Below are 24,694 nucleotides of genomic sequence, written 5' to 3'. Positions count from 1 at the left end.
ATGCAAAGATAAGAAGAGATGACTGTCCTCAGACACATCCTAAAATATGTTAACTTTAGTTATTCCATTGAAGGCCTTCTTCAATATATAAGATCCTCCTATGTTTTGAGGGCAAATATGTGGAGGTTTGTTTAGCAAAATTCTTGCTTACTTTGATAAAACTATCCTAAATGCATATTTTTCTCATGTCAGTCCTAGTGAATGTCATGTCAGTTCAGCACTGCAAGAGGTGGCATTATTATTGGTTACATTCTTATTTTGTCTCAGATGAAACACTGGATTTGTGATATTTTGCAGGAGACTCTACAGACAATGATATTCTCCCATTAGTTATTAAAACGGACTATTTATTTAAACCTTGCCCTCCTCCCCTTTTCCCCTGATCTGGATGTGGATAATTTCTCTTGTCATAAATCAGTTAGATGGACAAAAGTTGTAGATTAAAATATTATAAAGATTCTTAACTCCTGTATTTCTAATGCCATTAATGAACAGCTAGCCAAAACTCAATACATTGACAATGCTTTACAATGTATGCAAACCTTACTCAGATTACTCAAAAAGCCCTGTAACAATAGACTAACAGCACAGATCAACAGAAAAGATCCAAACACTGGTATGACAGAGAATGTCAACACTTGAAAAACCAGATTGCTCTGTACCATTTTTATTGTAAAAATAAATTAAATACACTTCCAACTATGAGCTAAAAAAAGAAATATAAAAATGTTATTGCTTAAAGGTATGGCACTAGTAAAGGGATGCGACTTATTGATACATGCTACTTAAAAATAATAACTACATTATTTTGAGCTTTAGTTACAGGCACTTTAAAGAGTAGATCCAATTTCAAAACATAATATGGATCTTCTCAGAAATAATCCAACCAAAGGATTATTTCCAAAAAAAGACCCAAAGCAAAGACCCATATATACTGCATTTACTTTCTCCACTGTATAGAAACATGTCAGTACAAAAGTGAAATTACACACGTGCAATGAGGTTTGTTCTGTTGGTAAGAATTATTTGGTATATAGTGATGTTGGTAAGTAAGGGGAGTAACATAGTAAAAAAAAAAGGGGGGGTGCTTACTTAGAAGGATGTGGACTGGAGGAAATTCCTCCTGAAGTAACAGGAGGAACCTCAATCAGAACCAAACAAAAAGAACTAACCATAGTTAGTGGAGTCCGAGATATGAGCTTCTATTGTGTGTTTTCACCTATGTACTGATGTAATCTGGTAAGTATTTGCACGTGTAATTTCACTTTTGTATTGACATACGTTTCTATGTATTCAGTGGAGAAAGTAAAGGTATTGTGTACTTATACTGGGTCTTTGTTTTAGTTGGATTGCTTTAAAAAGTAGAATGGGTTCATTTGACTGTTTGATTCAAGATCTAGTGTGAGAAAGCCATTTTTCTAGAATTTACTATGACCCATCAGTCTCCTCACTTGACCTTATGAACTATTTACCTTTGAATTCTCCAGTGTGGCTCACAGTGAGTCCACCTGAAATTAAAAATCTCATTAAGCAATATAAAGCCGGGAAAGCCCCAGGCCCGGACTGTATACCACCTGAGCTGCTGAGAGCACATTTGGAGCAGTGAGCCACTCCTCTAGTAACTCTCTACCCTTATCGATCAGACCAGGCGTATCTCTGACACGTGGGCCAAGGTAATTATAGTTCCTGATTTAGAAAAAGGAGAGGCTGAAGGTCCTAGATAATTATCACCCAATCAGACTTTTGTCCATCATAGGCGAACTATATACAAGGCATCTGATGCAATTGTTCACTTGGAAGATGATATTCCGGCATAATATAAAACCAAATGATTTTGGTTTTCTATTATACCTTTATGATACAAAAGCTTTATGATATAAAATCAAATTGATTTTTGTCCTAGTAAACCCACACTGGACCATTGCATAGTGCTGGCCTCTTTAGCAGAGAAATATACTAACCCAAGCAGAGAGACTCCAGCGTTACCTTGTTGGAGTGCTGGAGCTTGAGCACCTCAATGTCGTCATGAGCTAAATCGTGAAGGGGCACCCAAAACTAGCACTTTGAACTGCATCTGGAAACAAAATGCAAGCCAGTGCAGTTAAAACAAAACTAGGGTGATGTGATCAGCAAAGTGGGCTCCAGAAATCAGTTTGGCTATAGCATTTTCCCCCAAGCTGAAGTTTCCAAACATTCCATGTACAGTGTGTTACAGTAATCCAGTCTGGGTGGGCCCAGGGTGACATTGACCAGATCCGATTCTAGATTTAGTAGATAGGGTCCTGGAAGAACTATGGACAGAAGTTCGTAACATTGTTCAGGAGGCGGCAACAAAATATGTCCCAAAGAAAAAGAAAACCAAGAAGGCAAGATGGCTGTCTGCTGAGACACTGGAAGCAGCCCAAGAAAGAAGGAAAGCAAAAGGCAACAGTGATAGGGGGAGATATGCCCAATTAAGTGCAAAATTCCAGAGGTTAGCCAGAAGAGATAAGGAATTATTTTTAAACAAGCAATGCGCGGAAGCGGAAGAAGTTAATAGAATAGGAAGGACAAGAGACCTCTTCCAGAATATTAGAAACATTGGAGGTAAATTCCAGGCAAAAATGGGTATGATCGAAAACAAAGATGGCAAGGACCTAACAGAAGCAGAAGAGATCAAGAAAAGGTGGCAAGAATATACGGAAGATCTGTATAGGAAGGATAATAATATCAGGGATAGATTTGACGGTGTGGTCAGTGAGCTAGAGCTAGAGCTAGACATCCTGAAGAGTGAGGTTGAATGGGCCTTAAGAAGCATTGCTAATAACAAGGCAGCAGGAGATGACGGTATCCCAGCTGAACTGTTTAAAATCTTGCAAGATGATGCTGTCAAGATGATGCATGCCATATGCCAGCAAATTTGGAAAACACAAGAATGGCCAACAGATTGGAAAAAATCAACTTATATCCCCATACCAAAAAAGGGAAGCACCAAAGAATGTTCAAACTATCAAACAGTGGCACTTATTTCACATGCCAGTAAGGTAATGCTCAAGATCTTGCAGGGTAGACTCCAGCAATTCATGGAACGAGAATTGCCAGATGTACAATCTGGGTTTAGAAAAGGCAGAGGAATTAAAGACCAAATTGCCAATATCCGCTGGATAATGGAGAAAGCCAGGGAGTTTCAGAAAAACATCTATTTCTGTTTTATTGACTATTCTAAAGCCTTTGACTGTGTGGATCATAACAAATTGTGGCAAGTTCTTGGTGGTATGGGGATACCAAGTCATCTTGTCTGCCTCCTGAGGAATCTGTATAACGATCAAGTAGCAACGGTAAGAACAGACCACGGAACAACGGACTGGTTTAAGATTGGGAAAGGAGTACGGCAGGGTTGTATACCCTCACCCTACTTATTCAACCTGTACACAGAACACATCACACGACGTGCTGGGCTTGATGAAGCCAAGGCTGGAGTTAAAATCGCTGGGAGAAACATTAACAATCTCAGATATGCAGATGATACCACTTTGATGGCTGAAAGTGAGGAGGAGCTGAGGAACCTTATGACAAGGTGAAAGAAGAAAATGCAAAAGCTGGGTTGCAGTTAAACCTCAAAAAAACCAAGATTATGGCTTTCTAGGCGCAAAGATTACTGCAGACGTGACTGCAGCCAGGAAATCAGAAGACGTTTACTTCTTGGGAGGACAGCAATGACAAATCTTGATAAAATAGTGAAGAGCAGAGACATCACACTGACAACAAAGGTCCACATAGTTTAAGCAATGGTATTCCCCGTAGTAACCTATGGCTGCGAGAGCTGGACCATAAGGAGGGCTGAGCGAAGGAAGATAGATGCTTTTGAACTGTGGTGCTGGAGGAAAATTCTGAGAGTACCTTGGACTGCAAGAAGATCAAACCAGTCCATACGCCAGGAAATAAAGCCAGACTGCTCATTTGAGGGAAGGATATTAAAGGCAAAACTGAAGTACTCTGGCCACATAATGAGAAGCCAGGAGACCCTGGAGAAGATGCTGATGCTAGGGAAAGTGGAAGGCCAAAGGAAGAGGGGCTGACCAAGGGCAAGATGGATGGATGATATTCTGGAGGTGACGGACTCGACCTTGGGGGAGCTGGGGGTGGCGACGGCCGACAGGAAGCTCTGGCGTGGGCTGGTCCATGAAGTCACGAAGAGTCGGAAGCGAATGACCAAATAAACAACAACAACAACAAAGCAGAGATAAATGATTTACTGCATTCATTGACTAGAAAGGGGGCTTTGATTCTGTTTTGAAAAAGCAACTGTGGGATAAATTAGAAAAAACTTCTATGGGTAGAAGATTGTTCTCATTTGTAACATGTATTCCCAAACCTGTGGTCAACAGGGCCAAAAGTCAGACAAGATCACGATAAATAGGGATGTAAAAAAGGCATGCATATTGGCCCAATTTTGATTCAAGTAATTTTAGAATGACTTGGCTTCTTCATTGCTGACTATAGAAAGACACCCTTGAAAGCTTGCTCTGAGTCAGATCACATTACTGTTACACGCAGATGCTGTGGTATTATCTTTAACCCAACTGGGTTTAAGGTGACTTTTACAGACTTTTTCAGATAGTGATAAACTCTCAATAGTCATAAACTTTGTAAAATCTAAAGTTGTCTTTTTCTCCAGGGGAATACAGAGTAAGAGAGCAATCCTGTAGTCCCTGGGAGAGCATCCCAGGGACCATAGGATTGTTTGGTGTCCCCCTTCCGATCCTGTAGACACTGTTGCGACATCTGGAGGGGGGCTCCAAGTTCCCCTCCCAGCCGTCGTGGAAAGAACTGTGCTGGCTGCTTCCTGAGGCCACAAAAGCAGCCTCAGAGGGAAGGAAAAGGGGGGGGGGTTCCTGGTGTGGGAGGAGAGGCCAGGATATGAGAAATCCTATGGCAGCCAAGATTGGAGGCTTCCTTCTAAGGGTTTTTAAGGATTTAGGGCTCTATTTTCAGCCCCAAATGGAACTCACAACACAATTATACACTTAAACCTACAGGACATGTGCAGTTGTTCATTTCTCTTATACCTGAAGTGTCTGTAGTATCCCCCCATCTGTTAGGGTATTTAAAGTTAAGCCATTGGTTCAGTTATTATATGGTATCTGCATATGGATTGAAATGACCAATTCTGCTCTGAAAAAAGTGCAAGCATTTTTGGGGTATTTGTGGCTGTGTTCTTGGAAACTGGTATAGGGTTTGTGACAACCAACTGTGGGCCCAGACACTAACATTTGTTACATATTTACTTTCCTTCATCATCATGTAGTTCTGTACATCTAATGTTAGCAGACATATATTCCAGTAAATCCTACACCCTGTATAATCGGATGTAAAACTAATTCAATTGGTGTTGCATTTGAATTCCTTTTAATGGTTGGGCAACAACAAGCATTTAAAATATCAACCCAAAGTTTATGCAATACTGAAAGACAAAATCTGTATTGTGCGGCCAACAGAGCAGGCCCTCATGGCTCATGGAATTCTACCAGATTATGGCACTTCGCCATCTCACCTGATTTCTCTTAAGAAACACAAGCTCCCAGAGCACTTATACTTGCAAGATTTCATTGTCTACCTACATTAGTACTCTAGGGAAGTTTTTTGAGAATTCCATTTCAATAAGCGTCTATCTGTGTAAGATGGGGAGGCCCTGAAATTATGACAAATGCATTTTTATACTGCAAGATAAGATATCGTATAATCTGCCCTCTTTTTACTAGCTTACCAGGCTATCCAGACAAAAAACGGGTTGTGCATTGTCTATCGGATGTCCCATATATTACGGTGCAGGAGACTAACTTTTTCTTAACTGTTATGCCAACAGGAGCTAAACTGGTTGACTGTATATGAATTGTATGGGTTTTTTGTTTTTGCTTTTCTTCTGTTTTTTATGTTCTGTGTTTTAACCTGAATGGGCCATATGACCACAATAGACTGCACTGCTTTGCTATTTTTAAAAATGGAGTTATGTCAAATCTCCATTGTGAATGTTACTATGGTATTGCAATACAAAAAATCCGGCCTTGTAGTAAAAAATGTTTTTGCATCTGGGCAATCAGGGACATCTGGAATAAATTTAAGGGTGCTTAGTCCCCCTCTTCCTTCAGTAACATGATTGATCTGTATAAAGCATGAGGGAAACAGCACAGTAGCAAGAGCATCAGATTGTGTGTGTGTGCTTGAATACTACTCTGGTCAATATGACATGCACAAGCCTTTGCATTCTGAGGACCAGTCCCAACCCAGCCCCTGCCCTTTCCCAACGCTGGACGTGCACAAAATCCTTTTCTCCCCGAGGGCAGCACCATAACTTGTAGTGTTTCAGATCAGTGGAATTTGTCCTCACTGTAGGCCTCAAGGCCACATCTCTCTCCTTGCTGTCTTTTTGGTGAAAAACCGTTTTACTTATAGACCAGAGATTCCTTCTCTTCCAGCTCTCAAGTCATACACATTTATTCTTATAAATTAATTTAAACCAGATGTGTTAACTGCTTAAAGCTGTGGCAAAGAATTTCAACCAGCTTCTAGCTGCCATATACCAGCTCTTTGCTATGATAATGCCAAGTACAGCCACTGGATCTGTCCTTTTGTGGATCTCTCTAAGCACATCAGGAAAAGATATGGTGTAGGGAGGTACTTCTACAAAATAATTTTCCAGCAATTTGGAATGCAAAATTATCTGTTGCCTCATAATAAACGAAGGTTCTTTGTATATGCTCCTTAATTCAACCCACCTTCTCTGCATCACCTTGCAAAATTCTTGCAAAATTCTGATGGGAAGTGAATCAAAGGAACTGCAAAACACCTACAGCAGTCTAAACAATGCTTTCACCAACTGCATTAGCATGGAAGTGAATGAAGCTGGCCCTCTTTAAATGTGTGTTTGAGATTGGGAGGGGAGAGAGAAGGGGTTGTCTTAAAAAAAAACACAAAACCATGGTCGTATAACTAATCATTTCTGGTTATAATGCTGGAATGTGATTCAGCCAACTCACCCATAACCTAGGGTCACTACTGTGGCCCTGTAATTCCCTTAGCATCTCAACAACAACAAAAAGATGAGCAGCTTGAACATAGTAGACAGTTTCTAGTCCAAGAGAAAATTCACAGCAAAGAACTTATTTAAAAATCCCTCTTTGTATCAGACACATCCAGGACAAAAAAATATAAAAAAAATTGCACAACCTCCCTTACCCTCCTCATTAGGCAAGCAAAGAGCTGCCAGCAGCTGTGATGTGGAGGCTGCTGTGTACAGTCCTGCAGCTGTTGAGCCAGTAGCAAGCTTCCTGCCCCTCCTCCCCCAAGTAAAATTGCATCACTATTCTCTCCTAAAAGTACTGCAACACTGGGCTCCTGTCCAGCACTATGAGAAAAGACAGCATTTTCCAACAAATGAAGACAGACTGTTTAGTGGGAAAAGACAGAAAAGTGCGACACACTGTCCCCAGATTTTCCTGTCTTAAATTTTTAAAAAGCTGCTAGGGAAGATTATTGATCAAATACAGGAACACTGCTTTAATGACAGCAGTTCCGACGTATGTGAACATTTTTTTAAATTAGTATACATTACACCAAAAGCCTTTGTGGGCTGTCTGGATTCAGACAGGAAGTGGACAGTGACATTGCAGTACACCTGACAGACCACATCCAAGCAGCACTACCCCATACCAAAGTCTGGGCATTCTTCCTGCTTCCTCCAAAAGTACAGCCATTCAACTGTGCTGCCAGTGGGCATACATCCATGCCAAAGGGAAGAGATCTCAAAGAGAGAGTTTGGTGTTCTTCCTCAGTCCCCAATTTGGGCAGCATACAAACTGAAACTCAACAAGGCGTTTCAGTAACTAGGTCAGTCCAGAATTACACAGCCACTTCTGATCCTTGAACAGAACTAAAGGAACCTTGCTGTCCAAGATAACAGACATCTCCAAAATCAACCACGATGTCAATCAGGTGGTGGCTCACAGCTGCATTTCCTCCCACCTCCCTCCATCCTTTGTCTGGCGATTTAAACAGCATTAGATGGCCCAAGTCTGTCTGAGACAGGACTGGGTGCCACAGGGATGTCCAACAGTTCTTGGCATGAAGGAAGATGGCTCATCGTCGCCTGAAGGCTCGCGATATCCTCCAGGCGTTGGGCTCCTCGTAGCGATTGTACAGTGGCTCCAGGCGCTGCTGCTTCTTCTGCTTGCTCAGCTTTGTGGGGTCGGAGACCTTGAAGAAGGCTGGGGCAAACTCCACCAGCCAACGGGGATCTATAGTGGTGACCTCCCGCATGTACTCCTTGGTTGTGAGCACAAGCTCATGGTATACCACCCTGTGGGAAGAGGACAGCACAGGGGGTGGGTGGATTAGGGCATCACTTACTCTTCAAATGAAGCTCTTCCCCATTTTTACTCTATGAGATCTCCCTCATACACGTTATATAAAGACAGATTCCCACAACCAGGGTAACTACAGCCTCAGCAAGAACAAGGGCATAAATCAAACATCAGGTTTTGAATCCTTCCCAAATGAATTCAGCATCAAAATTTGACAGGCTGCTCTGATCCTGGCTGATCTACATGCTGATCTAATCTTAGCAGCCCACACAAACCTTAAAAGACAGGAAGTCAACAAAGCCTCCCTAGTTCTGCAATAGAAAAAGTGCTGTCTCAGGTCCCAACCAATCGTGTTTCTGAAAGTGGTGGGATGCATAGCAAGGCCTCCAATGTTGAATGCAGTGGGGGGATAGAATCAAGGCCTGAAGGAGAGGCCACCACCACCACTGGGGAAGAGGCGGGCCTGCTGCTGCTGGGCCTGCTGCCGCTGCCACCACCACCAGGCCTTCCCTGGAGACTTCTGCCTGGCAGACTGCCAGTCCCTGCAGGACCAGGCCCCCAGGTACCGAGCTAGCTGTGCTGCTCCACCTGCCCTCCCTGGAAGGGCTACATAAGCTGACTGGCTGAGGTGGCCAGGGAGAGCCAGGGCCTGCAGGAGAGGCCACCACCACCACCACCGGGGAAGAGGCGGGCCTGCCGCCGCCACTGCCACCACCACCAGGCCTTCCCTGGAGACTTCTGCCTGGCAGACCGCCAGTCCCTGCAGGACCAGGCCCCCAGGTACCGAGCCAGCTGTGCTGCTCCACCTGCCCTCCCTGGAGGGGCTACATAAGCTGGCTGGCTGAGGTGGCCTGGGAGAGCCAGGGCCTGCAGGAGAGGCCACCACCATCACTGGGGAAGAGGCGCGCCTGCTGCTGCTGGGCCTGCGGCGGCAGCAGCTGCTGCCGCTGCCGCCGCCGCCACCACCACCACCACCACCACCACCACCACCACCACCTGGCCTTCCCTGTGGACTCCGGCCTGGCATTATTTTTAAGGGGATTTTTAATTGTTTTGTGTGTATGTGTGTGTGTGTGTGTGTGTGTGTGTCTTCTTTTTCCTGGGGGATTTTGTTGTGGTTTTAGGGGTGGGTAGCCTGCCTGATAGGCGGGAGCGAGGGGGCATGTGTCCACCTGATGGAGGCAATGGGGGGAGTGTTGGGGGCCAGAAGATACCGAGGCTGGGCGGCAGGCGCCGGCGGAGCGCTAGGGGCAGGCCATGCCAGGTAAGGGGAACAAGGGAGAGATGTGTAGTATCTGTCCCCTGCTCCGGGCCTGTCCAGAGCCAAAGGATGGCTGGGGGAGGTGTGACCCCATCTTCTGGCCTTCGTTCGCTGCTCTGCAATGCCAGGTCTGTTACCCAGAAAACCTCCCTCATCCATGACATGATCCTGGATGAGGGTGCAGACCTGGCATGTATTACGGAGACCTGGCTGGCCGAGGCTGCTGCTCCAACCCTTGCAGCCATGTGTCCAGCTGGATTTTCGTATGCACAGCAGCCGAGGGCTGGGGATCGGAGAGGGGGAGTGGCTGTTATCTACCGAGAGTCCTTGGTCTTCACCAGACCCCCTCTCCGGGAGACCAAGGTTGCTGAGTGCATGTACTGGAGATTGGGCCCGAAGGGCAGTCTGGGGATTCTGCTCGTGTACCGTCCACCCCGCTGCACGACTGACTCCCTGGCCGAGGTGCTTGAGGTGGTCTCTGATGTGCGTGTACAGTCCCCTAACTTACTGGTGTTGAGGGACTTCAACGTACATTCGGAGGCCATCCTCACAGGAGCACCTTGGGACTTGATGGAGACCATGGCCTCCTGGGAGCTGCACCATATTCTAACTGGGCCCACCCATGTAGCCGGTCATGCACTAGACCTTGTGTTTGTTTCTGGAGAAGCGGGGAGTGATCTGGAAGTCGGGGGTATATCCACCACCCCCTTGTCATGGTCAGATCACTATCTGGTGACGTTGGACTTCTCGGTTCCACAACCCCTCCGCAGGGGCAGAGGACCCATTAAAATGGTCCGCCCCAGGCGTCTTATTGATCCAAATGGATTCCTGAACGCGCTTGGGGATTCTCTGGGGTACGCCAACGGCCACTCGGTCGAGACCCTGGTGGGTGGCTGGAATGCCGCAATCACTGGGGCATTAGATCAGGTGACTCCGAAACGCCCTCTCCCCCTGAACAGGGCTCGGACTGCACCATGGTTCAATCCGCGGTTACAAGCTCTGAAACAGAAGGTGAGACGGCTAGAGCGCCGGTGGCGGAAGTCTCGCTCCCAAGACGATCAGACACAGGCTAGAGCTGTATCTTCAGCCTATCACGTGGCGGTGAAGGCAGCAAAAAAGGAATATTATGCTGCCTCCATCGCGTCTGCAGAGTGCTGTCCCAGGAGGCTGTTCCAAATGGTCCGGAGCCTGCTTGGTCCTGTGGCTCCGGAACCACTGGAGCATTCTAAGGCCTCCTGTGAGGCCTTGGCAAGGCACTTTGCAGATAAAATTGATCAGATTAGATGTGTTACTCTGCACGCTGTGGATACAGTTAGTGAGCAACAGGCGGCCTGTGGCAAACCGGTTTTGTGGCATCGGTTCCAGCTTCTTCCTCCTGATGAAGTGGACAAGGTGCTTTCATCGGTACGGCCAACCACCTGCTTACTTGATCCTTGCCCATCTTGGCTCATTATGAGCTGCAGAGAGAGGCTGGGTGAGGGGATCAAGGCGGTGGTGAATGCCTCCCTTGAGGAGGGAGTGATGCCATCAGCCCTCAAGGAGGCAGTGATAAGACCGGTCTTAAAGAAGCCCTCCTTGGATCCTCAAGTTTTGAACAACTTTCGCCCAGTCTCAAATCTGCCATTTTGGGGCAAGGTGATTGAGCGGGTGGTGGCGGTGCAGTTGAAGGCACACTTGGAAGAAACTGATTATCTAGACCCATTTCAGTCGGGCTTCAGGCCTGGGCATGGGACAGAAACGGCCTTGGTCGCCTTGGTAGATGATATGAGGAGGGCTCTGGATAGGGGTGAATGCTCCTTTCTTGTTCTCCTCGACCTCTCAGCGGCTATTGATACCGTTGACCACGGTATCCTCCTGGACCGCCTGGAGGGGTTGGGCATTGGGGACACCGTATTGCAGTGGTTCCGGTCCTTCCTCTCCGGCAGGTACTACAGGGTAGCACTGGGAGAGGAGGTTTCGGACCCGTGGCCACTTACTTGTGGGGTGCCACAGGGTTCCATCCTCTCCCCGATGCTATTTAACATCTATGTGAAGCCGCTGGGGGCTATCATCAGGAGGTTTGGGGTGCAGTGTCATCAATATGCGGATGACACGCAGCTCTACCTCTCGTTTAAATCTTCAAGGTTGGCTGTAGAATCCCTGTCCAAATGTCTGGAGACGGTGAGTGGCTGGATGGGGAGGAATAGCCTGAAGCTGAACCCTGACAAGACCGAGGTACTTTTGGTGGGAGACAAGAGGAGGCTGGGGGATGTTGACCTGGTGTTGAATGGGGTACGGCTACCCTTGAAAGACCAGGTCTGCAGCCTGGGGGTCATTTTGGACTCCCAGCTGTCCGTGGAGGCTCAGGTGTCAGCTGTGAGCCGGACAGCGCTGTATCAACTCCATCTGATACGGCGGCTGCGCCCCTTCCTTCCTGACCATCTGCTCCCATCGGTAGTACATGCCCTGGTCTCCTCTTGTTTAGACTACTGTAATGCGCTCTACGTGGGGTTACCCTTGAAGACGGTTCGGAAACTGCAGCTGGTACAGAACGCGGCGGCTCGCCTGATTAAAGGCAGCCGCCGGCGAGATCACATCACTCCAGTGCTGAAGGAGTTGCACTGGTTACCAGTTGTTTTCCGGGCCAAATTCAAGGTGTTGGTTTTGACCTTTAAAACCCTTATATGGTTCCGGCCCAGCCTATCTTAAGGAGCGCCTCCAGCAGCACCAGACAGGCCGCTTAACAAGATCAGCCTCGGATGGCCTTCTCTCTGTCCCATCAGCCAGGACAGCGAGACTGGTGGGGACGAGGGAGAGGGCCTTTTCTGTGGTGGCCCCCACTCTGTGGAACTCCCTCCCTAGGGAACTCCGTCATGCCCCCTCTTTAATGAGCTTCCGTCATGCATTAAAAACGTGGCTGTTCAGGCAGGCATTTGGGGTGGGTTAGGGTATTTTAGAAAATGTTTTTATTGTAGAATTTTATTGTTTTAAACTGTTTTTATTGTATGTTGTACATCACCCAGAGTGGCTGGGTGACCAGCCAGATGGGCGATTAATAAATTTAATAATAAATAAAAAATAAATCAAAGGGGGGAGGTGGTCCTTCAACTATCCTGGCCCTACTTTGTAGGCAAGAACTAGCACTTTGAACTGCACCTGGAAACAAAATGCAAGCCAGTGCAGTTAAAACAAAACTGATCAGCAAAGCGGGCTCCAGACATCAGTTTGGCTATAGCGTTTTCCCCCAAGCTGAAGTTTCCAAACATTCCAGTAGCGTGTGTTACAGTAATCCAGTCTGGGTGGGCCCAGGGTGACATTGACCAGATCCGATTTATCTAGGAAGGGGCGTAGCTGGTGCACCAGCCAAAACTGTGCAATAAGCACACCAAGGCACAGCTGCCACCTGAGCATCCAGGAGCAAGGCTGGGTCCAGAAGCACTCCCAGATGATGCCCGGTCTTTCAAGGGGAGTGCAATTCCATCCTGAAGAGGACACAGCCCCACTTCCTTCTCAGTTCTTCTGCAGACCCACAGCATCTCTGTCTTGTCTGCCCATAGAAACCCAAGTCCCAGTAGTACTGTAGGCTTTCAGAGGAGAGAACTTGACAAGTATGTTTTCTTTTTGGCATGCTGATGTAAGGTGTGCTGTGGAATATATGCTAGCTGATACTGAGAATATTAAGAATTTCTCCACCACAATCTGCCACATGAGGTAATGCCGTAACTTATGCCCATGAAGCTCCACCTTAACTTTATTGTACCACAACATATTGGAGCAGAGAGAAGGAATAAAGGAAATTCAGGGGGACAAATAAATCCCACATTTCTAGACTTCAGGAGTATAGAGGAAGGGTATATTCAAAGGGCTCAAGTAAAACAATGTGTTTACACACACTTAAAAAATGATACATCCAGATATTTGTACACTATTGCACTACACAGTCAAGCACAGGGTCAACTGAATGCCAGGGCCCCATACTCAAATCCCGAGCAATAGGGGTGTATTCCTTTATTCCCAACTTTTAGTTCTCCCCATATCTAGCACTAAGGCAGCAAATGCTTCACATTTTGCAAACGGACCTCACTTCCTAGTCAACTCCCCAACCCCTTACCATTCAGGCTGGCGGTTGAAGAGGGCACTTGAGGGGTGGATGTAGACCACCTGCTGGTCAATCAAAGTCCGGTAGCCCTCCTGAGGGTCTTTCTTGGCTGCGTTCCGGAAGAAACCACTGCAAATGGCTTTCTGGACTCGTACCGTCGCTTTGCCACATGACACGACATCCAGCTTGTGCCTGCAAAACCAGAGGAGTGATGGAAGAGTTTAGAGCAGATGCTTGTATTGATGCCAGGTTGGGCCAAATCCCACATAAGCTCCAGTTAAGTCTGCCCTCCCTCAGGAGGGAGGTTGCTTAGAAGGCTATGCCCAGACAAGAGTTTCCCCCAACTTGAAAGTTCATTTCCAACATTAGATTATCTAAACTGAGTCTACTATTTCCATCACCTGAATGACGCTTCATGAGAAAAGTTAGTTAAGAACTGCCCCCTATGGGCAGCACAGTCCTAACAATGAGGGCTCTGGAAGGCTGAACTGAGCTTCATGGCACTGATACTTCTACTGGGTTTCCCAAAAGCCCTAGAGCAGCGCAAACTGCAGGTGGGCAAGCTAAAAGGCACACGCCCCAGCACAGTGCTACAGGCTGGGTTGTTTATTGTTGCTTTAATTTTTGTTAACCATAGTACCTGTTCTGAGAGGGTTTTCCCTGAAGTGGGACACACATTTTGCAAAAGCAACAAATAAGTACATTATCTGGAGCTCAGCTGGGTGTGACCTAGCATAACATGCCAGTTAAGTTTGTCTTTGAGAATCCTAGGTTCAGACATTCCTAGGCTTTAGTTTCTTCCCTTTTGTATCTTCAGGCAATATTTTAACCCCTTGTCCTACTTTACTTAACACCACTTTCCACCATGGTTGGTATACAAAGTCTATCAAAGAATGCTACAGAGGCAATTTTAAAAACCAGACACACTTAATTTTTTTCCTCTTCCCTCGCCATTGCCTTTTCCTTGTGTGTCATGTCTTTTTTAGATTGTAAGCCCGAGGACAGGGACTGTCTTCTTTGTTCATTGATTTTCAATGAACAATGAACGGAAGCCTTTTCTGGCTGATGAGCAGGATAAAAATACTATAAATAAAAACAAAACCACCCATCAAAACCCCTAATGAACAGGACAGAATTTTCATGGTGCCTTATGGGTAACAATGAAGGCATCAAGCAGACTTCCCTTGGGAGAGAGTTCTATACCTCGGGCACAATCATGGAGAAGGTGCTCCAGTAGCCACACATCTAACCTCCACAGGTGAGGGAACACAGAGAAAGGGCAGGTGGTCCTTCTGTTTACCTGGCTCCAGATCATTTAGAGCAGGGATGGGGAAACATGTGACCCTTCAGATTTTGCTGGGACTGCAACTCCCATCATCCCTCACCATGGCTATGTTTGGAGGGCCACACGATTCTCATCCGCATTAGAGATTTAAAGGTTAAAATCAGCACTTTGTATTGTACTCAGAAACAACCTGAGAGCCAATTAAGCTCTTTCAGTAAAGGTGTAACATGACTGAACCAGCCAGCCCCTGTCAAAAACCTGGCTGCCATGTTCCATACCAGCTGGAGTTTCTGAAGACTTTTTAGAGGCAGCTCCACGTAAAACACATTACAATAATCATGCCTGGATGTTACCAGGTTCTGGATAACTGTGGTCAGGTCACCTTGTTCTAAAGCTGAAAAGGCATCTCTCTCTTGTCCCTGACCACACCCTCACCTATCCATGATGCCCAGCATCTGTTTGCGAATATCCTGAGCACGGCGCAGTGAACGGGCTTGGATGAAGTTTTCATAGCACCAAGGATTTGAGAACTTGTTGTTCTTCCAGGAGTTGTAAACGGCCAGAAGTGTGAGATGGTCCCCTTCAGTCTGATGGAACTTCGCTTTCTTCTGATCAGCAAGAGCTTGCTTGTCCTACACAGGTGACAGGAAGTCAGTTTTCTCTAACAGCCATCTTGCTATTTGGTACTTTGCTGAGAGTGTCAGTGCAAAGTACTGAAACATGCACAGAACTCAATTTTATAAGCAATTACTTAGTGAGCAATCCTATGGTCCTAGACAGCATCTTGGGCACCATAGGATGCTGCGGATCTTGTCCTCTGGACCTGCAGACAGTGCTATGAGGGTGCTGGAAGAGATCCAATTGTGGATCTTCCCTCTCCCACCCCCTCCCAGCCATTGCGGAAAGTTTCTCTTATGAGGTTGCAACTACAACCTCATAAGCGAAGTCAGAGAGAGAGAAAAGGGGGCATGCTGCTGGGCGGGAGGCCACATTGTGCAATATCCTATGGCTTCTCCAGTCCCCTCCCACACATCAAAAGCCAAGTCAGCTAACAGAGGTGAAATTGCCTCCTCTTGCCCTGCCTGGTTCTTGCCGGCAGAGCACAGGAAAGATGGAGGTCTCCGAACCCAGAGCCAATCCCATAGGACTGCGTCTTTATTGGAATACCTAACATATTTTATAAAACTGAGATGCTTAACAACAATATTTATGCTAAGTCAACTGAGAAAAGACACAACTATGATTTTTAAAATAAAATCTCTAGTTTTCAAGCAAATAATTGGAAACCACCACATTATTATTTTACATGATTACTGAATTAATCCCACTATTTTAAGGGGCTGGCATTACCAAGGGACCTCTGTGGGCAGATCTGGAGAGGGGTGGAGTTTTTGCTTTTATTAATGGTCTGGCAGCTGCAACAGTTACACAAGCAGAAAAAGCAAACTATTTCTGCACAAATTTCGCACTCCTTTTTGATTTTCATATCGAGTATATGAAACTAATCAAGCCTCATTGGCTCATGACTCGGGACAAACCTGTCCATTTCAGTTTCTCTCGGTTTCTCATTTTTCTGAACTTCAATTAATTTTGCCCCATTTCCACATCAGTTAAAAAAATGGCGGTCTGTATAAAAATGTGTAGGCATTTTCCTGCTATTTCTCTTAATATACCCCATTTTTGTATGCAACTTTGCCTAATATGCGTGTTTCTGCTAGCAGCTTCCACTAATGTTTATACATTTTCATTTCATTTCCATTTCAGTATGCACTTCCCTCGAATATATGCATTTTTGTGCAACTTTTATTGGAGAACCGTATTGCACCATTTGGAGAAATGTGAGTATCAAAAAATAACTGCATTTTGGTTTGTGCATTGGTTCAGGAAGTACGAATTAGGTAGGTCTGCATGAAAATGTCAACTGAACAAATTTATCCCAATTGCTACTCATGACACAGTCTGCACATTTTGAAATTATCCATTTTGTTGGACTTTGACACAACGGTGAGGGAGGGTCACTGCCAATGCTCCTCCCACCTGTATTAGCTCGTATTAGATTTTACTTACCTTGTAGAGCTGGGCATTTGAGCTGCTGAAATATTTGATGAATATCACATAAATACCACCAAATAATGGTCAAGTATTTAAAGCATTGGACCGTTAGAACCGTAAGAGAATTACTGATAATTAAACATACCACAAGTTAACTTAGGAGGGAATTAAATGCCAACTCTTTACATTTCCTGCTGTGCCCATTATACGTCCCCTTTGTGCTTTAAAACAAAGAAGCTGATGTGGGTGACTCCAGCAGTGCAAACTGAACAGATAAGGATGAGGCTTGAAGTCAAGTCTCCTGGGGCTCTAATTCACCGTCCGCCAGACCAGCATGCCACGTCAGTTTCTTCTTCCCTGACCCCGGCCCAGCGGGGACCAGCACGTTGCTGGCCTGTTGAGTGCAATCGCTTTCTCCCCAAAACACACTCATTTACCTTGGGTCGGTAAAAGACATTCTGCACAGACAGCATGGAGACTATGGTGAGCATCTCCTCACTGCAACCCAGGTGAACTGACATGATGAGCATCTTGCACAGCATGGGCTCCAGCGGAAACTCGGCCATCTGCCAGGAAGGAGGAAAATTGCATTTGGGTTTGCTTGTCTCCCCCCCGCCCCATATCTCTACAGCCTCCCCAAGAAAAGAACAGCTGACTGAAGCATCTCCCTGACTCTTTGCATGGAAGGAACAGCATGCTGTGGCTTGCCTGGGACAGCTTTCCTAAGTTCAAGCTCTTTCTTCTCAAAGGTGTTTCACAACCACACCGGCAAATGAGGGGCAGTGCACCTCCGCCATCTCTCACCCAACAATGTGTGGAGAGCCAGCCGCCATGGCCAAAGGCAGGGTAAGGCATGTCCTGTGGATCCAAAGTCATGCACGGGCTTTGGTATTTGCCACAACATTCAGTAACCTGGTAACCTCTGCCTGCTTTCTCTTTTGAAAGCAGGTTCCTAGTTTGTACTGTGGAGGAACTAGAAAAAAAAACACGTTCAGTATCTGGTGAAAGGGGTTGAGCAGAGCCTTTCAGATTTTCGGAACAGGGAAAAAAGATTTTCAGTGCCCTACACCATTCCTTCTCTCTCACGCTGCTGCTGCTATTTCCTTCCGCCTGACAAATGGTCTCCAACTAACATGACTTTCCCAGTTCTTCCTCGTCAAAAATGCTTTGCCAACATGGTTCCTGGTATCAGAATTATACACAATAAGCATGTGTATACAGACTCACGTAGTTTATTCTGGATGAGACAGAAGATTTTGCACACAGCCTTTCCCAGAGGCTACCCTAGTTTTGACACCCCTTCCATTACCCACCCAGAGCAGTGAGACCACAACAGTGCAGCCCCTACCCGGCGCCCCAGTCGTGTGAGCAGCCCCTCATCATCCAGGGCTCCCAGGGTGTACAGCTGTTCCATTGCAGTGATCAGGGTCTCCATTGGAGGAGCATCCATAAAATCAAAAGAAAGCAGGTCATTGATTCCCATAGCCTGTGTATGAATGAGAGGGAGAGAGAAGAATGTGAATACTGTGCACACATCTAGCAATTGAGAATGATCTCTGCTCTGCTCCAAGGAGAAAGACTCTAGCTCAGTTTGTCCTTACAACAACAACAATCCACAAACATGCGTAGTGAGGCCTTTTGATCTTGCTCAGTCATTAGAGCCTGGTTATTAATCCCCCCTGCTTACCTTGAGGGACAGCACAGTACTGGCCAAATTGGTCCTCTGGATCTCAGGCACATTGGTGGTTAGCATCTCATCACGGTAGGCTCGCTCTGTGTAGAGTCGGTAGCATTTGCCAGGACCTGTTCTTCCAGCTCTCCCAGCTCGCTGCTTTGCTTGAGCCTATTGAAAGAATAGAGAAGTTGCCAAATGGGGGAGCAAATTGCTTCTACTGTGAACCAGTAAAATATTATGCGAACCAGTAGGAAAAGAGGAGGCAAAGATATGAAAACAGTCCAAGGAATTAAAGGAGAGGCTTTAGGTATTCCATGATTACATTGCACAAACAGAGATTTCAGCATCCTAAGAATCTCAAGTTTCATTAAACAAAATTCTCTAGCCTTTAAGAATGAAGTTACATTTGAAAGTGTGCAAGCACTGCTTTATGGAATCTCAGAAGGTGGTGATGTGAGTAGTGGCAGAGTCTGAGCAGGAGTTCTTCAGAAGCAGAATAAATTATACCAGACTTACGCAAATTTCCCCAATGGACACAGACCTTCAGGTGGGTGGAAGGAGAACCCAAAGGTTGGAAAACAAAAGTCTGTCCAGAGTGGAGTGTGGAAAACAGAATAGGGAAGATAGGAAGGGACATGTACTGATGAGGGCTGACAGCTGATGAATCCTAGATGGAGTAACTACATTTTGAAGTTGATGGTTACTTGTGGACGGTCTCATGGGACAAGCAGCTGCCTACTACAATCTTATAACTACACAAAGACTCCGCACTAGAATAAGACTAGAATCCCATGAAGACAACCTATTCATAGTCTGAGAATAGCATAAAAAGGCAATTATTTTCTTTCTCACATGTCATAGAGCTGAGCAAGATAAATCCACCCCATCTGCTAACAGAAATTCTGCTGTTTCTGGGCCACCCCACTTGCAGGTTTCAAGCAGAAGAGCCACCCAGCACATACTTGTGTACCTGGGAAATGGGTGTCACAACCAGCTGGTCAATCCCTGTCTTTGAGTTGTACACTTTCTGCTTCACAAAGCCAGGGTCCACCACATAGTAGATGCCATCAATCGTAAGCGAAGTTTCAGCGATGTTTGTGGCAATGACCACCTAGATAGGAAAAAAGGCACAGCTCAAGTCAGACAATATGCTAAGAAGAGGTGGCAAAAGCAGGGCTATACTTCAGTCATTTCCCCATATGCTATTCACTCAATATGCACATAAATAGCACATGACGGTCTTTGCTGCAGAAAATGTTAGAGATGTCCTTCCTTTAAAGAGTGGCTCAGGCACAAGATATCTGAAGAACTAAAGCAGAGGTTATACGGCAGTAGTGTCAAGCCTCTTTCAGCCCAAGGGCCAAATTCAACTTCCAAGAAGCTCTTGGGGGCTGCGTTCCAGTGGTGGGTGTGGCCACAGGCAAAAGGGGCTGGCCTAAAATACCAGCCTATTTTAGCTTAAAGCTCTTCCTGCCAGTAACTCAGCCTTGGGAGAAGAGGCATTTCAGCTTTTCAGAAGAGGGAAAAACTGCAAAAGCCAGGAAACCACCCCACGACTGGGGGAAGGGCCAGGGTTCAACAGGTGTTATAAAGGATCACGTTGTTGGGCTAACTAATACATTAAAAATTAAATAACCAGGGTCTAGTTGGCACATGCGAGAGCCCTTTAAGAGCTTGAATGGGAAATGGTTGCGCTTCCAAGAAAAATATACAACTTACTGGAGGATTGGAAGGTAGCTAACATAACACTAATTTTTCAAAAGGCAACCAGGAAGGAGCCAGGAAATTACAAGCTTGTTAGCCACGTTTCTGCCCAAGTAACCTGGTGAAAAGCATGATTAAATCTGCAATAGTTAATCAGACAGAAGAGTGGACCTTGCTGAAGAAAAACCTATATGACTTCTGCAAAGGGAAGTCTTTCCTCATCAATTTTTAAGAACTCTGAAAGATTCAAACAGGGTGATCCAGCAGAGCTTATGAAGCTCTACAGAAAGGACAGGGAAAGGAACATTGCCCAGAAGTCCAACATGGTCACATATGAATTCAGAACAGGAAACTTTTCAACAATTAAAGAGGATTAGTTCAAGTGAAGCTGAAAGGGAGAGTAAAAGGGTTAAATATCTTCAGGATGTTTGGATGTTATTTAAAATTACAACAATAGAACGTCAGCTGGAATGGATATCACAGATTAGAAAAAAGTATTATCAAGTCCAGGAGGATGCCAGCATGGTTAATGAGCAGAGTCAAGGAAGCTATAGGAGGTAAGACAACTTCAGAAAATGGAGGTCTTGTCCACTAAAGAGAACAAAAAGGAGCAGAAACTTTGGCAAAACGAACCTAAAGAATTTCAGGAGTATGCTGTTAAAAAACATTAAGACAATTAAAATTTCTTTAAAATACATCAGAAGCAATAAGCAAGCCAAGTGAGTGAAAGGAGTGCTAAAGGAAGTTAGGGAGATCATAGAAAAACTGAATGAGTTGTTTGTATCCATCTTCACTGTGGAAGATGTTGGACTGATAACCATGCCGAAGCTGCTTTTTTCAGAGAAGGCATCCAATGAACTGTGTGAAATAGAGGGGGCAAGAGATTAAGTTCTAGGGTTAACTGAAAAATGAAAAACTAACAAACCACCAGGTTAGAGGGCATCAACCCAAGAATACTTAAGGAACTGAAATATGAACTGGCAAAAATATGCAACTTCCCCCAACCCAGAAGTGTTTTTAACATTTCTTCCAGGTGTGCGTGTGTGTCTGTCTTGACAGAATGCATGGCATTTCCTTCCCACCTTCTTGGCACCTATTATCCTGCTACTGGGAACTTCCATGTTCAGAGTAGTAGGACAATGAAATCCAGTTACTAGTAAGGGGGTGGGGAGAGGAGATAGCAAAGAAGAGCTATTTGCCTTCAGAGCCTGCTGGTGGACTTATTCAGAGCATCTGTTGTGCTGAAAGGATCCTCAGTCTGATCCAGAAGAGACATGTCTTATACACTGTATTAGAGGGAGACAGCCCATCCTGCTCGAGCGGTGGAACAGTTACCTTTCGACTGCCTGGTGGAGCTGGATCAAAGATCCGTGTTTGCATCTCACTAGGCAGTGCCGAATAGACAGGTAAGATGATCAGCTCAGGCACATCAGGACCCAGGGATTTCATCCGCTCATAGAGAATCTCACAGGCCGTGTCAATTTCCTCCTGGCCAGTCAAAAATACCAGGATGTCTCCTGTACAGAAGGAAACCAGCTCCTATGTTAGGTCCACTGACAATGCTTACAATTCTAGAAACAGACAGAAGTATGAGATCACAGTTATACTTTCACTATTACACTGATAGGCCAGAATTTTCAGAGCTGCACCTTAAGAATCTGTGTTACTTAATCAATTCAAATGCAATTTTCTAATCCTTATGGCTGTGAAAGTAAGCTTGAAAATATGTTAAGTGGATACATATCTGACTGATTTACATAATTTGGTCTGGCAGAAGCAGAATTTAGGTGGCAAGTGCAGAGTATACATCACCCTGGAAAAACTGACGTTCTGCTCACAGACAGTTGGCATGATACAGAAAGGAATGTGGTACCCAGTGTCATACCACTCTCAGCTTTCAATCATCTGCCTTGAGCAATGCTGATCAGCATAAGCCTCCCTGCTGGCGAGACTTGCACCCATTGTTACAAGGACTCACGTCCTTGGTACAGTTGGATTCCTCCACCCACCAGCTCAGGGAGAAAGGTGGATCTCGTGATGATGTCAATGGGCAATGTGGAGGAACTACTGAGTTCATTCACATGAAATCTTGCCCAAAGGATGCAGGAGATTATCAGCTCTGGAATGTGTGCCATGGGTCATTAGATTGGCTCCTGGTGCATGCAGAATCAGACAGGTCATGATCAGTTTGTCTACTCTTTTCTATGTGGGAGTCACAAGGCAACTCCTGGTGTCTATCAGCTACAGGTAAGGGCTTGCAAGAGCTCAAAAAGGACAAAGATGAGAAATGAGCCTTTACATGCCTTCTTTCAGGCTTCTTTTTCCCACCTCCAGCTCATTAACAATGACTTTCTTTCTCCGCTGGCAAAAAGTCTGGATGGAGGGGCTGCCCAACAACAGTGGGGTAGGTGGGTGAACTGGTGCCTTGACAATGCAGTGGTGGAGCTTTGCCTGACCTGGAGGGCACAGAGCCAGGGACAGCGACAGAGATGATGTGGCAGCCATTTCATATCTTTAGTGGGGCTAATGCTCATCCGAAATGGCTGCCGATGGATTGATGCAACTTGAGCCCCACCAATGACATCCAAACAGAGAGGGTGTGGAGATGGTAGCTAGCCTCCCTCCCCACCTGGAGAAGCACGGGGGTAAGACCCCTCTATTGCTTTCTTGATTGAAAGGCCAGAGAAGGCAGGGGGGCAAGCCTTCTCTACTGCCTTTTGAGCTATTGAGGGAGATCAGCTGGCTTCCTTCCTACCCTAATAAACTAAGTGCTGGGAACAGAGGGAGAAACTGTCTCTTCTACGAATTATAGCCCATATAGGCCTAGATCATGGGGAGAAGCAGGCAGGGCCACAACTGGGAGGGGCTTCCTTCTGATGCACACTTGCAAGTTTACCTGATTTGCTTAGCCCTGCCTCAAGAACAAGTGGAGGCGGTAACCTGCTCTGGATTATCCTCCTTCACCAACAGAGAAAGGGAGAGCTGTGTTCTCACACCACTGTTATTCACCAAAGGAAAAGGTCTTCAGGGCAGATATGGAAAGAGAGCTCTTAGGCTCTGAGTTTTTTTTGTTGGGAGGGGGGGTAACCCTAAGAAGAGTAATTTCATTTCCCTGGTTAGGCTCCTTTTTCCTGAGTTAAGTTTCATTTCTCCAGGTTTGAAACAGTACTTTCGGTTTTGGGGAAGGAAGGGATATAAAAGGAGAGAGAGCCAGTGAGAAGGAGACCAGAGAAGGAAGACATGAGAGGGGGGTGGGAGAGAGAGAGGGAGAGGGGGAGGGGAGGGGGTGGGAGAGAGGGAAGGGGAGGGAGGGGGCGGGAGAGAGGGAGGGGAGGGGAGGGGAGGGGAGGGGGAGGGGGAGGGAGACTGACCAGAGCCTAAAGAGAGAGCAAGAAGAAGAAGAAGCCTAGAGGAGTCTAAGTGCAGCTAAAGTAGAGAAACTTGCATTTCTTTTCTCTTAATGCCTTTTGTATCACTCAGCTCTATTCTGTAAATACCTTTAGTTGGGATTTGCTTGTTTTAATTTACCAGTAAACTGTTGTATTAAACCCCAGGTGTCTGGAGTATCAATCACCCCATGTCTACAGCCTAAACTCCACACTATTGAGATGGGGAAATTTAAAAGAAGGAAGGTGGGACTCTCAAGGAGGCAAGAGATCCTTAAAGAGTTGCTCAGGGGATCCAGGACATAAGGAGAACCCTGACAAACCCACAATAAATTTCTCCTCTGGCAACTTTTTGGTTGTTAGAGATGAGCAGGTCTGGCACATAGATTTTATATTCAAGTACTTTTTTAAAAAACAGTGAGCCAACAGGTTGGGTTAAAAACCTGAAGAAAGGTATTTCTCAGGCAAGGATAGGAAAAATAATTTGGTGAAAGGTATGGGTCTCACTTAGAGCCATGATCTTGGCAGTTCAGGGCCATGATATTAAGATGGATCTTATCCTATGCCTTACCTGGTGGCTCTGTCAAGTGGATTTGCATGACTGTGATCAGGCTGGCATCCAGGTAATCTGTCTCCGGCTCCTTAGTATAGAGAATCTCCACTGGGTATGTCCTGCCTGGGATGGTAAAGATGGGGGCCTCATAGAAGTACTGAGAGAACTTGACTGCATCCAGGGTAGCTGACGTCACAATCAGTTTCATGTCTTGTCTCTTCTGAACTGTCTGCAAGAGAGAGAAGTTTGCAGAGCTTGTCAAGGGTAGAAAAGATGAACATGGTGATACAACCCACAAGGGTCAGGAGTCTTGGGTGGCATCCAAATCCAGAGGTGGGGCCCAAGACAAGCAAGCTTTTTT

General features: G+C 45.8%; 1 protein-coding gene across 4 annotated transcripts in view; it reads right to left on the bottom strand.

The window, feature by feature from the left end:
• Positions 1-5,372: 5,372 nt before the first annotated feature.
• DHX8 (DEAH-box helicase 8) overlaps positions 5,373-24,694 on the bottom strand; it is a 50,179-nt gene continuing 30,857 nt past the window's right edge. For all 4 annotated transcript variants that reach the window (XM_084857366.1, XM_084857369.1, XM_084857367.1 and 1 more), the window contains 9 exons: positions 24,352-24,562; positions 21,730-21,911; positions 19,661-19,801; positions 18,703-18,858; positions 18,364-18,501; positions 17,453-17,581; positions 15,399-15,595; positions 13,691-13,870; positions 5,373-8,335 (listed from right to left, as the gene is read on the bottom strand). In XM_084857366.1, coding sequence (XP_084713492.1) covers positions 8,116-8,335; positions 13,691-13,870; positions 15,399-15,595; positions 17,453-17,581; positions 18,364-18,501; positions 18,703-18,858; positions 19,661-19,801; positions 21,730-21,911; positions 24,352-24,562 — 1,554 coding nt within the window. In that variant the 3' untranslated portion in view covers positions 5,373-8,115. The remainder of the gene's footprint in view (positions 8,336-13,690; positions 13,871-15,398; positions 15,596-17,452; positions 17,582-18,363; positions 18,502-18,702; positions 18,859-19,660; positions 19,802-21,729; positions 21,912-24,351; positions 24,563-24,694) is intronic.

Source organism: Heloderma suspectum, chromosome 5, assembly GCF_057233095.1.
Source record: "Heloderma suspectum isolate Gila_16-S chromosome 5, 16-S_ref, whole genome shotgun sequence".
NCBI lineage: Eukaryota > Metazoa > Chordata > Lepidosauria > Squamata > Helodermatidae > Heloderma > Heloderma suspectum.
Note: the sequence above shows the minus strand (reverse complement) of the source record. Positions and strands in the feature narration are given on the sequence as shown.